Below are 16,371 nucleotides of genomic sequence, written 5' to 3' on the forward strand. Positions count from 1 at the left end.
ACAGTTTGTATTCTGAATATTTAACAGATTTGTTTAAAACCAGAAACAGATCTGTGAACAGTAACCTCTTCATTACACATGCAGACAAGAAAAGGACTCTTCTTCAGACACTGCTGTCAGAACATCTTACATTTTATTGTAAAAAGCAGAGAAATTAAAGAAGAGAAGCTGATGTCAACATTATAAATGACAACAAAACAGCAACATGACGGGAACACTGATGTGAATCACTGAAAACGGTTCAGTAGAGGCGCTGTATGTATATAAAACAATATTCCATACAGACATTCATGCTGCTCGCTGAGATTTTTACAATAAAACAAATGCAAAATGAATCCTCATTCATTTTGAGTTAGAGGGCTGTGACTCAACAGATGTGTGATCAATGTGCCCGTCTTGAGCTGCTGTGTGGTCTCCATCAGGACGTAGGTCAGTCAGCTGAAGTATGTGATGCACAAGATTCAGACACATTCAGCACCTGATCGTCCATGAAGGGAATGAAGTCCGACGCTTCTCTCCAGATCGCGTGTGCGTTCACATTTCTACACTGGATTCAAATGGAGGTTCAGCGCTTTAGTTTCCCGTTGCCATGGCGACCCTTTGGTTTCCCGTTGCCATGGTGCTTGCGCCTGTACAGGCTGAACACTGATCAGCTGTTCTGGAGTTTGTCAAATCAGACAATACTGTAAAACTGGACAACACCGTCAAAAGTTCTCATGATGATTAAATGTAAATTCAATAGAGAAACAGCATCTGCAGCAACAGTGAAGGGAAGTAAGATGACCAATCTGAGCTGAAAGTGAAGCAGAAAGCTGCTGAAATCACTGGTGTTAGATTTGTTTGAGTAACATCCTCATTGGGTTCTGCTGTTCTGTCACTTGGTGGCGCTGTGGTATTATCTGTACTGCTTTATGGACAGCTTACAGTGTGGGTGGCTGGTTTGACCTTAAAAACAACGTTAAAAACATTTATTTTTTCCAGACTTTGCATTGACATCAGACATTTAGACGTACTGCTGAAGCTTCTGCTGCCCAGAGGACCAGTCTGCCATTTGTCTCCTCAGTGAGCGCGCTCTGACATGTTGAGGATTCGGATATTTGACTTTTGAAAGTAATGACAAGGACAATAAATATATCTTTTATTTTTGAGCATTGATTCCTTGTCAGACATGAGGAGAGGCGTCCTGGCCTGTTACAGTGGCATCATCCATTCACTGCTCTAACACACCAGAGACTGAACAGCAGCTCCTCCACAACCTCTGAGCATTCTGTCCGTTTGAATGACAGCATCCAGCATCCAGCATCCAGCATCCAGCAGAGGTGCTTTCTGCGCTTCAATCAGCTCAACGTCGTCACATGTCACGATCTCAGACGAACCGGTTCAATAGAGAGGATGTGAATTAATAGATGGATAAACTAGCTTCATCTAAATTCAGTCTGAACTGAACTCCAGCCGGCTGGTGGCGCTAGAGATGCACCGGCAGAAGCAGAGGAAGCAGAAGAAGCAGCAGGAGGCTGTTTAAAGATGGCGACTGTCCCGTGCAGGTCGGTGGGTTTCGGTTCGCGGTTTTTCTGTCTGTTCTGAGGGTTACTGAGGGCCGCCGTCTCGTGCACTGAGCTCCGTTCAGACGTCATGAGCTGCGCGTTCCCGGGCCCGGTAACCGGATGCCTCGCGTGAACCGGACGGCCGTGCTGTCGCTGCTGATCGTCAGCAGCTCCGTGTTCCTGCTGTTCCAGCTGTACTACTACCGCAAATACGTCAGCAAGGTGAGACACACGTCACAGTGCAGCGGGACTGTAAACAACAACAACAACAACAGTGAGGCTGCGCAGTGAGAAGCCTGAAGTTTGAGCAGAAACCAGCAGCAGGAATCTTTACAGACAAGGCTCTGCCTAACCTGCTGATCACTATGGTAGCTGGTGCTGCACAGCTGGGTCACCACGGTAACTGGTGCTGCACAGCTGGGTCACCACGGTAACTGGTGCTGCACAGCTGGGTCACCACGGTAACTGGTGCTGGTCTGGAGGAGGTTCTGTACTGAGTTCAGTCTGAGAGTTAAATGTTCCCTTCAGCAGTTCTTCTACTGGCGATATCTGATTCTCAGTTTTAGTCTGCAGGAGGTTCTGTGGAGCAGGTTTCCATGACACATCTGTCAAACTGTTGTACAGCCATCAGGGTGTCTCCATGTTTCAGATCAGCTAAAGCTTTGAAACGTCTGCTGTTTCCTCTGCAGCAGCCCGGTCCTCACATCCTGAACCCAGCAGGCCACCTGAGCGCCAGCCACGTCCAATGGGTGAGTCAGCGCTAACGTTAGCACTGCTGTTAGCCGCAGTGCTTGTTTTTATAACCTTATTTGATTGCCAACTGAAATGTGAAAATATTCAACAGTAGTAGCACTGAAACTAGAAAACTCCTGAGTAGACCCGACTGGTCAGCTCGGAGAGCTGAACTACGACCTGAGACCAGTGGAGCTAGGTCTCCATGGTAACTGATGCTGTGGAGCTAGGTCTCCATGGTAACTGATGCTGTGGAGCTAACCTGGTCAGGTTATGTTCAGAGTTTCAGATTAAATCGGCTGAAGGAGCGTCTCCCTTTAACCAGGTCGTTTCCTGACTATTGTTAATGAGCTGTAATCTCTGGCTGGAGCTTTAGTTCATGTGGATCCGACTACTCAAAGAAAGTCTGGATCTGTTGAACTGGCTTCGTAGTTCAGCCCTCAGGAAAAAACACCATCACAACATAAGCAAATAATGCCATGAATGGTAGCAAGCCTGTTAGCATTACTGTTAGCATTCCTGATATCATTACAATTAGCCTGTTAGCATCACTGTTAGCCTGCATGCGTAACATCACTGTTAGCCAGTTAGCATCACCATGAGCCAGCCCAATCAGGTGTTTATTTGAGCATTTCCAGCTGTCTGTCACCATGGTAACTGTGCCGCTGTTTGTCTCTGCAGCAGACGTTGAAGAAGTTTCTGGCGTTAGCGCAGCATTTCAAGCTGCCACTGTTCCTCGCCGATACTGCCGCGCTCTCCCTGCTCTCCCAGGATGCTTTGCGGCAGCGCGACTGGCTGGTGCGTGAGCCGCACTGCAGCTTTCTGTGCACCGGCCGGCCAATCACATCCTTTGCTCTGCACGCCAACCTGTGGAAGTACGACGTGAGTCACAGACAGCTTTCATACTGAATCTGTGGTAAATTCTGTAAGGTTGCATTTTTTCCAGGTGAATGTTGTTTGTTTCTTTCAGCCTGGCTTCTTATTGGCTGCTGAGCAGAAAGGCTTCGAGCTGCTGGAGCTGCGAGGGGAGGACCCGCGACTGGCCAGTCTGGACACCCTATCAGGAGAGGAGATCCCTCTGCACTTCCTGCTGCGCCTCCATAGTTACATCATCCAGGTGGGTGGGGCCAGAGAGCAGGGTGACTCGGAAACACCTGCAGACAGGTGACAGTCTCTGGACCCAGGGGATGGTTTAGAGCCTGTCGAACATCCAGGTGTGCAGCAGGTGTGCAGCAGGTCCTTCATCTTCTGCCTGATTGGTTTCTATGTTTTTGGTAGTTGCTGTTGAAGCCAGCTGATCAGCCACATTGTCGCGTATAGCGCACCAGTCTGACAGCATCTGCATTCGTTCTGTAGCAGCGAGGAGACGACTGATGAGGTTATTTTAGTAGGAAGGTAGTAATGAAGGAGCCTGATAATCCATATTCAGAACTGATGTGTATTTGCATTAAAAATGCATTTCTTGGTGTCAGCATGTAACAAACTCAACGCAAAGCTTTGGTTAAATGTGTCCTTTACTTATGTTTAGAGGCAAACTCGCTCATTTTTACATAACTTATTTACTGGAAACAAAACTTATGATCCCAATATTCAGCATTTTTCTGAATCTAGATCCAATAATCAGCCGATGCCGAGCAGCAACCAGTCAGACGCTCCCAGCAGCCACCTGATGGCCAGGTGGCGCCACAGCAGGGTTTTGTGTCCAGGTGTTTCCTGTTGGCGTGTGTGCAGGTTGCTCTACTGCTGTCCTGGATGTCTCTGGTCCAGGTGGTGTTCCTGTACGAGCGCAGCGGGAACTACCTGTGGCACGGAGCCTTACGCCTTAAAGCCAACGTGGACCGAAGCTTCGCTCCCTTCAAGCTGCTGGACTACGGACGCCACGCTGGAGCTTACGACAGGTTCGACATACATGTTCATGTCACATGATGCATGTCTGTGGCGTCATGTGACAGTATCCTGTCATACCACCTTAGGTTTGTAAAAAGAAAAAAACAGGACACAGAATATAAAAATGAGGGTTTTTCACATCTGAATGACCATAAGCTGAACTGACCTGCATTCTGTCTAACAGCCAGCAGGGGGCGCCTCAGGCTGCAACAGGAAGTGTGTTTGTATAGATGAGAGAAGGGTTTCCTTCTCATTGGGCCTGTACTCAGCCACTGAGTTTTTTGGTCTCAGTCGCTGCGTACATGTGTCCTTCAACACAACGTGATGCTCATTCAGGAAATTATTGTCCCGTTTCGAGGACAATAGACAGTAGAATGTTTGGGGGCGGAGCTACAGTGTGACTGACAGGTTGCTACTGTATGTAGTGTTCTTGAGTTCTCAGTCAGATCCTTCACATGCAACCACAGTCAAACCCACGGCCAAATTCTAAATTTAAACAGTCATACACAAACCGATTGATGCTGTCACCGTGGTGACGGCCATCTTTACACACTCTGTGGTGTCATTGAACTGTGTGTCGCCCCCTGCAGGCCGGAGCTGATCCTCACGGTCCTTGATGGCCTCGATGTTCGAATCCCACTGAACCTCACCCGCTTCCTACACCAGCAGCGCCACGCCCACTTCCTGGAGTGCCGTTACCGTGACGCCCGCAACTTCCTGCAGGTCTGACCAAACATGAGAATAAAAAACAGTTTCAAGGTAAAGGAAGGAAAGAATCCTAAAAACGAGCCGTGTACTTTTCTCCCTCCACTCTGTGTGAATGCAGCTCTACCCTGACGACTCGTCTGCAGCTGCCGTGGAATTCAGGAGGAAAGCGAAGTCGTTGCTTCACTTAGCTGCTCAAACACTCGCTCGCCTCGAAATCCCGTTCTGGCTCAGCAGTGGCACCTGTCTGGGTAACATGCTAACAGTACAACACATATGACATGCTAATATCCCAGTGTTACATTATGACATGCTAACATCCCAGTGTAACATTATGACATGCTAACATGCCAGTGTAACGTTGACATGTTAACATGCTAATATGCCAGTGTAACATTGACATGCTAATATCCCAGTGTAATGTTATGACATGCTAACATGCCAGTGTAACGTTGACATGTTAACATGCTAATATGCCAGTGTAACATTGACATGCTAATATCCCAGGGTAACGTTATATAACATGCTAACATCCCAGTTTTAATGTTATATAACATGCTAAGCTCTCTCTGTCTCTCTTTGTGTCTCTGCCTGTGTGGGTGTCTCTCGCCCCCTGCAGGCTGGTTCAGGCAGTGCAGTATTATCTCGTACAGCCGTGACGTTGATATCGGGATTTTCATCTCAGACTTCAGGCCAGACATCATCACGGCGTTCAGAGACGCCGGCCTGTCACTCAAGCACAAGTTTGGGAAGGTCAAAACTTGATTTCCTTTTTTTCTAGTTTCTCACAACCTATAGGATAAACTTTTAATGAATTTAATTACAGGAATATTTTTCTTCTTCACTTTTACTCGTAGTATTTCATTAACACTATATGCTTTATTCTGAGTAACTTTTCATTCTATTTTTGAATGAATATGTATTATACAATGAAACTGATGTTTTATTTTGAAATTGGAGGCTTGATCACTTTATGTTGAAGCTGATGTGTTTTATTTTGATGGTATGTCTTTTATTTTGAAGTGCAGGTCGAGGACAGTCTGGAACTTTCATTTCAGAGCAACAGCGTCAAACTGGACATTTTCTTCTTCTACGAGGACGGAGACGTCTTCTGGAACGGAGGGACGCAGGCGAAGAGCGGCAGAAAGTTCAAGTAAGTTTTATTATTTCAGCTCATTTATTTCTACAGTGAAGGCGTCAGTAGTTTGGGGGTCGTGCATCTGCTTTGGACAGCTTTCACTTGGACATAAAGTTTTCTGCCTTTTGCTGTCAATCTTTTGCTTTCAGGTACATCTTCCCGCGTTTCTCGCTCTGCTGGGCGGAGCTTCTCGAGCTGAAAGTTCGCGTTCCCTGTGAGACGCTCGACTACGTGACGGCGAACTACGGCGCCACCTGGAGTGTCCCGGTGAGGAGCTGGGACTGGAAGTCGTCGCCTAGCAACGTGCAGGAAAATGGGGTGTGGCCTGTGGATGAATGGGCGGAGCTTATCCAAGTTTACTGAGAGGAGGCGGAGCCACGAAGGAACAAGCGTGATGATTCGTTTTTACTGTTTTTATTGTGTCTGAGCTGCAGCAGAACCAATAAAGTCTGAGCTGAACACACCTGCCTCATTACTAACACATGTTCATGTCAGTGACCAATGAAAGAGGAGCTGAGCCACAGTCTGTCTTTATTTGTCCTCAACAGAACATCTGTAATCATCTAAACATCATCAGACACCAGCTGCTGAACCAACACATGCAGAACCAGCTGGACTTCATCAGCTTCCTTCTTACAGAAGTCAACCTGCTGAAAGTTCAGGTTCCATCTTCACAGTGACGTTTGGACCGAACACGTGTCCTCTCATCAGTCATGTGGGTCACGTGTTCCTCCCTGAGCTCAACACAGAACCAGCACCAGCCCAGATGTTCCACCTCCTTCATCTTCAGAGTCCAAATGTTAAATGACCTTACTGATTCTTCTTAAAGCTCCGGTTCCGGTGTCCAGGTGTTCGGTTCAGTGACGTCACTCAGCCGCCTCGCGCGGCCGCTCCTTGTGCACCACGAGCCCCTTACCGATCAGGTCCGGTACCTCCACGGCGAGCCACGGTCCGAGTCCGAGCGCCATGAGGTGCGCCAGGCCGAACCGCGGCGCGTTCCGGGCCCAGAGCGGCGCGAAGTGGTCGGTGAGGCAGATCCTGCCGCCCCGGTACATCTTGGCGGTCTTCCCGTCCAGCTCCGGTACCGCCACCTCGGGCGCCGTGTCCGGGTACGTCACCGGGATGTCGAACTCCAGCCGGAACTCGTAGCGCAGCAGCTCGTGCACGAACCAGCAGGTGCCGGTCCAGCGCGTGCCGTCCGCGTTGGACTCGAGGCGGAACCAGTCGTTGTCCGCCGCCTTGTTCTGCTCCACGAACCGGATCAGCGCCTGGTACTCCTCCTTCAGCCGCTGCGGCCACAGCGCGCGGTCCCGCGGCCCCGCGTGCGTCTTCAGCATCGGGATCTGCGACACGGCCCTGCGCGTGGCCTCGTCCGCCATGTTGGGTCGAGAATCACGAAGGTAAACCGTCAAGCCGGAGTTCTGTCGGAGCCGGTCCGGTTCTGATCTCTCCGTCCCGAGAGTGACGTGGACTTCCGGGCTCACGCCAACAGGAAGCTGTTCAGTCAGCAGCGAACACTTCCTGCACCGGGTTTTCAAAGTAAAAGCTACAGAATGCTCATTTGTTAAAACGTGGTCAGAATGGACGCTGTCAAAGACTGAATGATGGACATCAGACATGAAAGACAAACAGCAGCTGGAGTCCTTCAGAGTTAAGGTCAGACAGATGTCATCACGCCACGGAGAGGAAAGAAGAAGTCCTCAGAGAACAAGAAGCTAAACTGGACAGGACCCATGTTAGACTCATAAAGCTGCATCTATAACTTTCAAATCCACATTAGATGAAATGAGGAGCCTTCACTGGACCGAGGGCCAAACGGATCCAAGAAGATAACAGCATATTGTGGTGGACTTGAGAAGAGGAGGCAAGAGAGAAATCCCATTAATGCTCATAATCAGTACAGATCCAACACGTTTCTGAAGAAGTTTATAACTTTGGGCTCAAGTAGGTAGAACCGTGGCCTCACAGCTAGAAGGTCGCCGGTTCACGTCCCGGTGAGGACACCCGGGATCTTTCTGCGTGGAGTCTCCATGTTCTCCCCGTGCAGCGTGGGTTCTCTCCGGGTTCTCCGGCTTCCTCCCACAGTCCAGAAACATGCTGAGGTTAATTGGTGATTGTAAATTGTCCGTAGGTGTGAATGTGAGTGTGCTTGGTTGTCTGTCTCTAAGTGTAGCCCTGTGATAGACTGGTTACCTGTCCAGGTGAACCTGCCTTCACCCTGAGTCAGCTGGGATAGACTCCGCCCCCCATGACCCTGGTGAGGATTAAGGTGTAGAGATCAAATCAAATCAAATCAAATTTTGTTTTTAAAGCACTTCTCAAACACTACGGCAACACAAAATGCTTTACAGCATTTAAAAAAATGATCAAGGAAATCCCTCCACACACACACACACACACACACACACACACACACACACTCTCTCTCTCTCTCTCACCACTGACCATAGGGAGGCATGGCTCTGAGGATTGTGGGAAACGCTCCCATTGGGGCGTCCACACTGGGGGGACTCGCAGACCATGACCACTGCGGGTGCCGGCACCTGGACCCCCGACCTGGCAGACAGGGGGATCCCCACACCGAGGTGGAGAGCCCCCCAACCAGCCGGGCCAAAGGGACCCGCAGACAGAACCCCCATCAGCAGACCGGACCCAGCGCCAGTGTGGAGGACCCCCCTCAGGAAACACTGGAGCTAAAAACTAACAACTTTAAAGAATAAAAGGCCCGATGTAAGATAAGATGAAAGTTAAAAGAGTAAATACATAAGATAATAAATAAATAAATAAATAAATAAATGCATGATGAGAATGTAAAAAGAATTTAAAAGTTCAATTAAAAGCCTGATTAAAAAGGTGCGTCTTTAACCTTCTTCTAAAAACATCCACAGTCTCTGCAGTCCTGAGGCTCTCCAGCAGGCTGCTCCACAGGTGGGGCCGTAGTGGCTGAATGCCACCTCACTGTGGGTTCTGGTTCTGGTTCTGGCTACTGGAACGGATAGAAGGCTGTTGCCAGAGGACCTCAGGATCCACGAGGGTCGATACGGTAAAAGCAGGTCAGATAAATAAGGCGGCACAAGGCCGTTAAGACATTTAAAAACTAGTAAAAGAACCTTGAAATCAAAGATGATGGATGGAAATACTCCTGCTGGTTCTGACCCAGAATCAGATAATATTTGGACAACAGAGGAGATCTGAGGCCTGCAGACAGACTCGTGGTGGTTCTGGTGTTTCAGTGGTTGATGTGACTGGGCCTCAGACAGCAGAACTCTGAAGCCGCTTCAACACATCAGCCGTCTGCTGAAGCCCACCAGGGTCAGCAGAGCTAGCAACAGGTGAACACGGACAGGTGAGGAGCTGCACGGCTCTCACAGAAGACAAAAGGATGATGAAGTCTAGAACAGTTCTGAAGCAGTACACATGTGGAGCAGGCTGACCCACATGCCCTCTGCTCCTCAGTCCTGTCTCCACGGAATAAAGGCCATAAATGAAAAGTCCAGTCCGCGAGAAGCTCATCACGTCAGTATCACATGTCATCATGTGATGACCTGATCTACTGACAGTCATTCAGCTCATCTCTTCTGCTTTATTGACTCACTTCCTGTTTCCGTCCAGCAGGAGGCGCTGCTGTTCGACAGCAATAAAACCCGCAGAAGAAGAAGCGGGAGCCAATCAGGGCGCAGCAGGAAGCGCCGGTCTGCGGTAAACAGTCGGGTCTTCATGACTGCGCAGGTGAGTCTCCTGAAACCTGTTCGGTTCACCTGCGTCTTGTTTCAGCTCCCGGTGTCTAAACACACCTGTACAGGTAACAGCAGCGGCAGGTGATGAGGAGCCGCCGAGCTGCGGACGGGCTCGGTCCGACAGAACAGTCACTCCTGGGTCGCTGTCGGCAGAAAGCTGGAGCCGGTCTCGTGTCTCCAGTAGCTGGTCTGGGACCGGCCGGCCGGAGCCTGGAGCCTGGAGCCTGGAGCCTGGACCCGGGACCCGGGACCCGGGACCGGCCGACCGGAAACACTGAACCTCGTGAGCCGCACGAGGAGGTTCAATAAATCGATCAATAGACTCATACGAGTTGATCAGTTCAGAGACAGAACTGGGTTCGTGTTCTTCTCACTACTCAGATTGATCCAGTTTTATAAGAACTGCTCTTTTTTTTCTGTGTTCTGGTTCCGTGAAGTCGTTCTGTTGTTATGACCTCAGAGAGTCTGATCCGATCCGATCAGATCCGACCTGATCTGATCTGATCTGATCCGAACCGATCTGAAGCCACAACCAGGAAAAGGCTGAATAACTGGAGCTTATTTAGTCTCGGGGTTCGGTTCTGCCTCCGTTACTGTTACATGCGACTGAAACCAGACGTAGAAAGTTTTTAAAGTTTTCATCCTCAGCGGACGTCTTTAAAGGGGCGTTTTATTGTGAAAGGGTTTTCCTCCTCAGGTGCTCGTGCTGTACTTCGCTCAGAGCGTGGAGCTGACCGGGCTGAAGGAGGAGGAGCTTCCTGACGTCCCGACACCAATCAGCAGCCGCGACCTCTGGACGCTGTTGCTACGGCGACACCCGAGGTACAAACGCAAATAAAGATGTCGCAAAAAAAAAGTCACACAGCGTCAGAAAAACGTCATCAGGACAAGGTGTTGCACAACGCATCATGAAACATGTCAAATCCTGCTCAGACGTACACGAAACACGTTACAACATGTGACGAGAGCACGGAAACCATCACACAACGTCAGAAGAACATCAGAAAAACATACCAATCCATGTCGCAAAAGCACATCACAGAACATTAGAGAACCTCCTCAAAACATGGAAACACGTCACCAAACAGAAGTTCAGACGTGATGAACACGTGCTCAGAGTGCTGTTCGTGTCTCAGGTTGGCGGCGCTGCAGCATCACGTGATCTTGGCGGTGCGTCAGCAGTACGTTGCCGTCGGCGACCAGGTGGTGACTCTGGCGGACGGAGACGAGGTCGCCGTGGTGCCGCCGCTAAGCGGAGGATAAACGGTAATCGATGGCTTCTGATCGATCACAGATCAATAAGAGGCTCGACTCGTTCTCAGACAGACGTGTTTTTCTGTTCAGATGTCGGAGGAGCCGAGAGACGTCTTCAAGCTGAGCCGTGATAGGCTGTCCGTCCAGGAAGTGGTGGACGCCGTCAGCAGCGCTTCCTGTGGAGCCATTTCAGTTTTTATAGGTTTGACTCATCATTTATGCATCTGTTGAGTTATTCAAGGTTCAGACGTGTTTCCTCCTGACACACAGGAGTTCATCACTGACTGACAGAAGGTCAAATACTGAAGGAAGACAAACATCTAGTCCAAGTCTGTGTGTGTGTGTGTGTGTGTGTGTGTGCGTGCGCGCCCAGGTACGACTCGTGAGGATCAGGTGGAGGGCAGGAAGGTGATTGGTCTGGAATATGAGGCGTACGAGCTCATGGCCCAATCAGAGTTCACCAAGCTGTGTGATGACATCAGAGCGCGCTGGCCAACCGTAACGCACATCTGCATCCACCACCGGCTGGGGTGAGACGCTAATGCTAATGCTAGTGACTGGTGTGTGTCCACAGTGTGATGAGACGCCTGTCTGCAGGTTCTGGTGCTGACCTGATGAACCCTGCAGAGATCTGAGTAGCAGAGCTCCAGAGAACCTGTGGTCTCCTTTCTATGCAGAGTTCAGGTCATCATCAGAACCAACGTGAGCAGCTGGACCACGGTTGTCCGTTAGCTGAGAACATGAGCAGGTTCCAGCAGAACCAGTCACGGGTCCAACTGGGATTGATGGAGATCTCCGGAGCTGCAGCAGCTGGTTTCTACTGAAGCTCCTGGAAATCAGAGGTTATTGTTCATGGCAGCAGGTGATGAGGAAACATCAGTGGAGAACACAGACTCAGCTGATGTTTCTCAGGTTTCTTCTACAAGCAGAAGATCAACGAGGCTCCTCTGAGAGATGCAGCTTCTTTATTACCTGAAGCTCCTTCTCACCTGTGGTCTCCCCCCTCAGGTGGGTGAAGGTGGGCGAGGCCAGCGTCGCCATGGCAATCTCGTCTCCTCACCGTGGCGACGGCCAGCAGGCGGTCCAGCACGGCATCAGCCAGCTGAAGGCCAAGCTGCCCATCTGGAAGAAGGTAAGAGCCTCGAGCCAATCGATCGATTGATGGACGCAGCCGATTATTGATCAGCGATTGTGATCAACAGGAGGTTTACGACACGCAGGAGGCGAGCTGGAAGGAGAACGGCGAGTGTTCGTGGTCGAGTGGCCGTCAGCTGCACCCAGAGAACCAATAAACGTTTTAACTCTGAGCTTGTGTTTGTGGTGTGAAGCTGTTGAGTTCATCTGTGGCTGAAGTTCAGAAAGCTTTCAGCGTTTTAACGGAGCTTCTGAAGAAGATCCAAACTAACCTGATGTTTCACATCAAGCTTTACTTTAGTTGTTTTCTAGTTTATTTCAGGTTTGTGTCGTGACGTCAGTTTAACAGAAGTTTTTTAAAAACAATCGTTTATGTGGCAAAGTTTAAGTTCACATTGTTTAGACGTGAGTTGGGTTTTTAGGTAGGATTAGAGTTCACCCGAACCATCACAGCTGAGTTTTAAAAAAGATTTCAAGAAGAAGTGATAATCTGGGAAACAGGTTTTAATGTTCTACCCCCCAAAAGTAGAATCATTTAGCTGATTAATTAATCACGTCTCGTTTTCCATTGTTCATAGTTCTCAGAAAACTTTTTATCGTCTTTAAAACAAGAGCTGGAGTTCCTCTCAGGCAGCAGTGTGACGGTTTCAGAGGTGTTCATGACTGACAGCTTCCTGTTGAACACCTGCACAGGTGAGTCGCCTGCTCTGATGATGCCACCTGCTGGTCACAGGAATCACTGCATTTAAAACCTCAGTGATACTCAGAACTAGGTAACGATTAGTTTTACTGTCTGTCGTTTTCTGGATCGATTAGTCGATGAAACACCTTTAAATGGTGAAGAACGCTTGTGTTTGGTCTCTCTGAGTTCACTTTGTGTCAGACTCAGTGGAGTCGGCGTGTTCAGCTTTAAATGTAAATTCACACCTGTGAAGTTGTTTCTGGTTTTCTTTCCAAAACCCGGCGAACCAGCTCCTGTAATGTTGTTACGGATCCAAAGACTTCATGTTCAGTAACATCAATGAGTCTGAAGATCAGCTCCAGGCTGTTACGAAACATCTGCCGTCATTTCTGATCATTTCCTGGATGAACTGATCGGCTGTTCTGTGAAAATATGGATCAGGCTTTGCTCCCCAACTGTCACAGAGGAAGAAAGAAGCCAGAAAATATTCACACTGAAGAAGAATTTAGACTGATATGATTAAAAATGACTCAGACTGATTAATAGAGGATCAGAATAGTTGGAGATGAAGAGGAGATGACTGATCGGTGGATGGCTGCAGCTCTTCTCAGACGCCTCCATCAGTCAGTGATGAAACGGAGAATGATTTGATCCATGACACGAAACTATGAGGAATAACTGAGTCACCCGCAGCTTATCAGGAAACTGACGAGTTGTTAAGCTGTCTGTGGAGGAAGTGTTGTCTTTAAATGAGCTGAAGCTGGATCCAGTTACTCGTGTTCTGTGGTGACGAAGCAGAGAAGCAGCTCTGTTTTAAATCAGTTCACTGTGTTGACTGGTTTACTGGAGCCGGTCAGAAATAAGAAGCCGTCGTAAAGTTAAAGGAGAGAAACAGCAGCTTGTGTTAGTGTGTTAGCAGATGAAGGACACCAATACTTTACATCGTCTTCTACATCATTAACTTTACTATTTATTCATATGGGACTGTATAATGTGTGTATAGTGCTCTTCACCACCATACGTCAGCCTCCATGTGAAGCAGGCCAGTGTGTGATCACTGCAGCTGCTGGTTACACCTGCAGATCAATAAAGGTGACTTGACAGCACGTAGATTCAAACTAACAGTAAAGTCAATGCTGGATCATAAAAAGAGCAACAAACAAACAAAAACCTTTTTAGAAATGGTGAAAATCTGACAGCAAAGGAACCAGAAAAACACTTAATAGACGGCGGAAAACTAAATGTAAAAACCAACAACAGGGGAAATAACGGAGGCAAATACTTCAGCTGATTAAAATACTGATTTTAACAGAGTCCACACATTGTTCAAGAACTGATTTAGTGTTTTTAAAAACACATTTCTTTAAGTGGACGTTATTTGCTGTTTATTTTACAGTCAACGTGTTCATCAGTTCAGTTTTAATTGATTTTTATCTGACGTACAAAACGGACAATAACAGTCAAGTGTTTAAAACAGCCCAGTCAGAACCGGAACAAGTGTTCATGCTCTACAAAGTAAAAGCACATCAAAGGACACGCGGTGCAGAGCTTTTATTCTGAAGAGGTGCGGGGGCGGCACTCGGTGCTTCCCCCGTCTCTCCGGTGGGTCAGCTGACCGTCGGCCGGTCTGCTGACTGTCAAACCCCGAGACTCGCACCGCGACCCGGACACCCGCACGACCAGGCCGAGCCTGGTCTTTGAGTGCCGCCAGCGGAGCTCCTGACCCGGACTGGTTCCTGCAGTCCTCCGCTGTCAGCCGGAGGCCGGATCGTGGGCCTGAACACGCCGAACCCGTCGCTCCTAGAGCCGGACCCTGTCGCTGGTCCCGCTCCGAAGCTGCCGGCCAGCCGGTCGACTCCATCCGAGCCAGTGTGACCCCGCCGGCCCGCCATGGCCCTGCTGGACCTGGCCATGCAGGGACTGGCCGTGTTCGGCTTCATCCTGTTCCTGGTTCTGTGGCTGATGCACTTCATGTCCATCATCTATGTGTGAGTGAGCCGCGGCTAAGCTAACGCGGCTAACGGCTAGCTACGCTTCGCTGTGTTTCTGTGCGCATCGCAGCGTTTGTGTGTCTGACGGCGTTAAACAGAACAACGAAGCCCAGTCTGTGGCTCCTCCAGGCGGGTTCCTGGCTGTGTGGCAGCCGGTAAACCTCCGTGTCTGGACGGTTAGCCGTTGGGCGTTTTCCTGGTTGACCGCTAGCCGGTTAGCTCAGTAAGTTCCGCTCCCTCGGGTCCCAGCAGCTTCTGAGAAACTAATACAACATGATTCATGATGAAAATATGAATAATTATTGGTTTATAATGCGGTGAGGGGGTCCGTGTCTTGGTACCGATGATTTCTAAGGTTCTAACTCTGTGCTGCCACGGCTCGTTAGCATTAGCTAACAAAATCCTGCTGTGTTGACACCGAGCTTCATTTTAAAAACAGCCGTTTTAACCGGGTTCCGTCTGCGGCCTTTTATTCTCAAATGGTGGAAAATATCGACAACAATGTGGTGCTTTTGTTTCAGTCGCCCTTTAATTCGGCAGTAATTCAATCCACCTAAAACCTGTTAGCACCTTGTATTTCAGGGTATTTCCCCAAACTACAGGCAGCTGTTTTACCCGGATCAGTTCAGGTGAACGTGAAACACGCAGACGCGACGTCCACGACCTGAGTGGCATCACAGTGACTGCAGCCGGTTAACAGCGGGGTCTCACTGAACTGGGTTTCCCCGGAGAGTCTTATCAGCTAGATGGAGAGTTTGGAGGCTCAGCTGAGGTGTGAGGGCGGTCCGGCTCGACAGGACCTCCAGCTGAAGGGGGAGACCCAGGACCCACTGAGTCTGCGCAGCAAACATCCCCAGAGTCATTCGTCAGTCTGCTCATTGGCTCCTTCATTCCCACCGTTACAGGAGAGCTCTTCTGTCGTTCTGTGGGGTTTAGAAGATTATGGGATTTTGAGATCTGTGAGGGACCGACTGGTGCAGATCTGATGGAAGAATTCCTTTGAAGCCCTGGAGGAGACACGTGACCGGGTCCAGGCAGAACCAGGTTGAACAGTGATGATGGAAGAGTTTCACTGTTGGTAGAAAACGTTTCAATATGAAGCTGCCGAAGCTTCAGGAGAGCGAACGGACCTGCAGCGCCTCTGCTGGTGTCCTCCATCAGCCCTGTCCAGATCCAGTAGACTGGACTGCATGGATGCTAACCAGAACCTGTGATTACTATTAATCGTGTCGCTGCTGTTAAAACTCATCAGATGGATGACCCTCGTGTTTCTAAGACGGTCATATGTGTTGTTCAGCGTATCGATGCCGATTATTGGACTTGTTCTAGACGTTTCCCACCACTGGTAGAAAACTGGCCTCAGCGCGGCTTAGTGTCAGACAGAAGTCTGTTGTTATCTGGTTCTCTCCGTCTGCTGTTCCCCTGCGACACAATGCATGATGGGACATGTCGCTGATGAGTGATGCTACTGTCCCAGTGCATGGTGGGATACTGTGAGTGACGACAGACGATGAAACAGCTGCAACATTCAGATAGAAAACATCTGTCTGTCTGTCTGACTGTCTGT

General features: G+C 49.2%; 5 protein-coding genes across 8 annotated transcripts in view; 4 read left to right on the top strand and 1 right to left on the bottom strand.

Annotated features, from left to right (window-relative positions):
- Window positions 1–1,506: 1,506 nt before the first annotated feature.
- Window positions 1,507–6,465, top strand: fktn (fukutin). 3 transcript variants are annotated; one of them, XM_008305461.1, is made up of 10 exons: window positions 1,507–1,766; window positions 2,234–2,293; window positions 2,958–3,158; window positions 3,247–3,393; window positions 4,008–4,174; window positions 4,754–4,886; window positions 4,990–5,119; window positions 5,488–5,621; window positions 5,897–6,021; window positions 6,156–6,465. In XM_008305461.1, exons 1-10 carry the CDS (start codon window positions 1,665–1,667, stop codon window positions 6,367–6,369), a joined length of 1,413 nt encoding a protein of 470 aa, XP_008303683.1. In that variant the 5' UTR covers window positions 1,507–1,664; the 3' UTR covers window positions 6,370–6,465. The 3 variants fall into 3 exon arrangements, with proteins under 3 accessions (XP_008303683.1, XP_008303684.1, XP_008303685.1); XM_008305462.1 differs by having other exon boundaries at window positions 2,961–3,158; XM_008305463.1 differs by having other exon boundaries at window positions 1,508–1,766; window positions 4,044–4,174.
- On the bottom strand, window positions 6,405–8,014 carry ufc1 (ubiquitin-fold modifier conjugating enzyme 1). Its single transcript, XM_008305460.1, has one exon. The coding sequence runs from the start codon at window positions 7,623–7,625 to the stop codon at window positions 6,873–6,875; it is 753 nt and encodes a 250-aa protein (XP_008303682.1). The 5' UTR covers window positions 7,626–8,014; the 3' UTR covers window positions 6,405–6,872.
- A 1,659-nt stretch (window positions 8,015–9,673) lies between these two features.
- Window positions 9,674–11,006, top strand: mocs2 (molybdenum cofactor synthesis 2). The gene is made up of 3 exons (XM_008305465.1): window positions 9,674–9,735; window positions 10,441–10,565; window positions 10,880–11,006. Exons 1-3 carry the CDS (start codon window positions 9,724–9,726, stop codon window positions 11,004–11,006), a joined length of 264 nt encoding a protein of 87 aa, XP_008303687.1. The 5' UTR covers window positions 9,674–9,723.
- Window positions 11,007–11,087: 81 nt separating this feature from the next.
- LOC103375245 (molybdopterin synthase catalytic subunit) lies at window positions 11,088–12,304 on the top strand. The gene is made up of 4 exons (XM_008305466.1): window positions 11,088–11,199; window positions 11,371–11,527; window positions 12,006–12,129; window positions 12,200–12,304. Exons 1-4 carry the CDS (start codon window positions 11,088–11,090, stop codon window positions 12,287–12,289), a joined length of 483 nt encoding a protein of 160 aa, XP_008303688.1. The 3' UTR covers window positions 12,290–12,304.
- A 2,128-nt stretch (window positions 12,305–14,432) lies between these two features.
- Window positions 14,433–16,371, top strand: part of ugcg (UDP-glucose ceramide glucosyltransferase) — a 7,599-nt gene continuing 5,660 nt past the window's right edge. For both annotated transcript variants that reach the window (XM_008305468.1, XM_008305469.1), the window contains exon 1: window positions 14,433–14,801. In XM_008305468.1, the coding sequence (XP_008303690.1) occupies window positions 14,704–14,801 (98 nt within the window). In that variant the 5' untranslated portion in view covers window positions 14,433–14,703. The remainder of the gene's footprint in view (window positions 14,802–16,371) is intronic.

This window comes from Stegastes partitus, unplaced genomic scaffold (genome assembly GCF_000690725.1).
Source record: "Stegastes partitus isolate 25-593 unplaced genomic scaffold, Stegastes_partitus-1.0.2 Scaffold2517, whole genome shotgun sequence".
In the NCBI taxonomy this organism is placed as follows: domain Eukaryota; kingdom Metazoa; phylum Chordata; class Actinopteri; family Pomacentridae; genus Stegastes; species Stegastes partitus.

Coding starts and splice junctions, on each gene's coding strand:
- fktn (XM_008305461.1), top strand. CDS start 1,665: ATGCCTCGCGTGAACCGGACGGCCGTGCTGTCGCTGCTGATCGTCAGC. Junction 2,294..2,957: donor GCGCCAGCCACGTCCAATGG/GTGAGTCAGCGC, acceptor TTGTCTCTGCAG/CAGACGTTGAAGAAGTTTCT. Junction 5,622..5,896: donor TCAAGCACAAGTTTGGGAAG/GTCAAAACTTGA, acceptor TTTGAAGTGCAG/GTCGAGGACAGTCTGGAACT.
- ufc1 (XM_008305460.1), bottom strand. CDS start 7,625: ATGTCTGATGTCCATCATTCAGTCTTTGACAGCGTCCATTCTGACCAC.
- mocs2 (XM_008305465.1), top strand. Junction 10,566..10,879: donor TTGCTACGGCGACACCCGAG/GTACAAACGCAA, acceptor TTCGTGTCTCAG/GTTGGCGGCGCTGCAGCATC.
- LOC103375245 (XM_008305466.1), top strand. CDS start 11,088: ATGTCGGAGGAGCCGAGAGACGTCTTCAAGCTGAGCCGTGATAGGCTG. Junction 11,200..11,370: donor AGCCATTTCAGTTTTTATAG/GTTTGACTCATC, acceptor GTGCGCGCCCAG/GTACGACTCGTGAGGATCAG. Junction 11,528..12,005: donor TGCATCCACCACCGGCTGGG/GTGAGACGCTAA, acceptor CTCCCCCCTCAG/GTGGGTGAAGGTGGGCGAGG.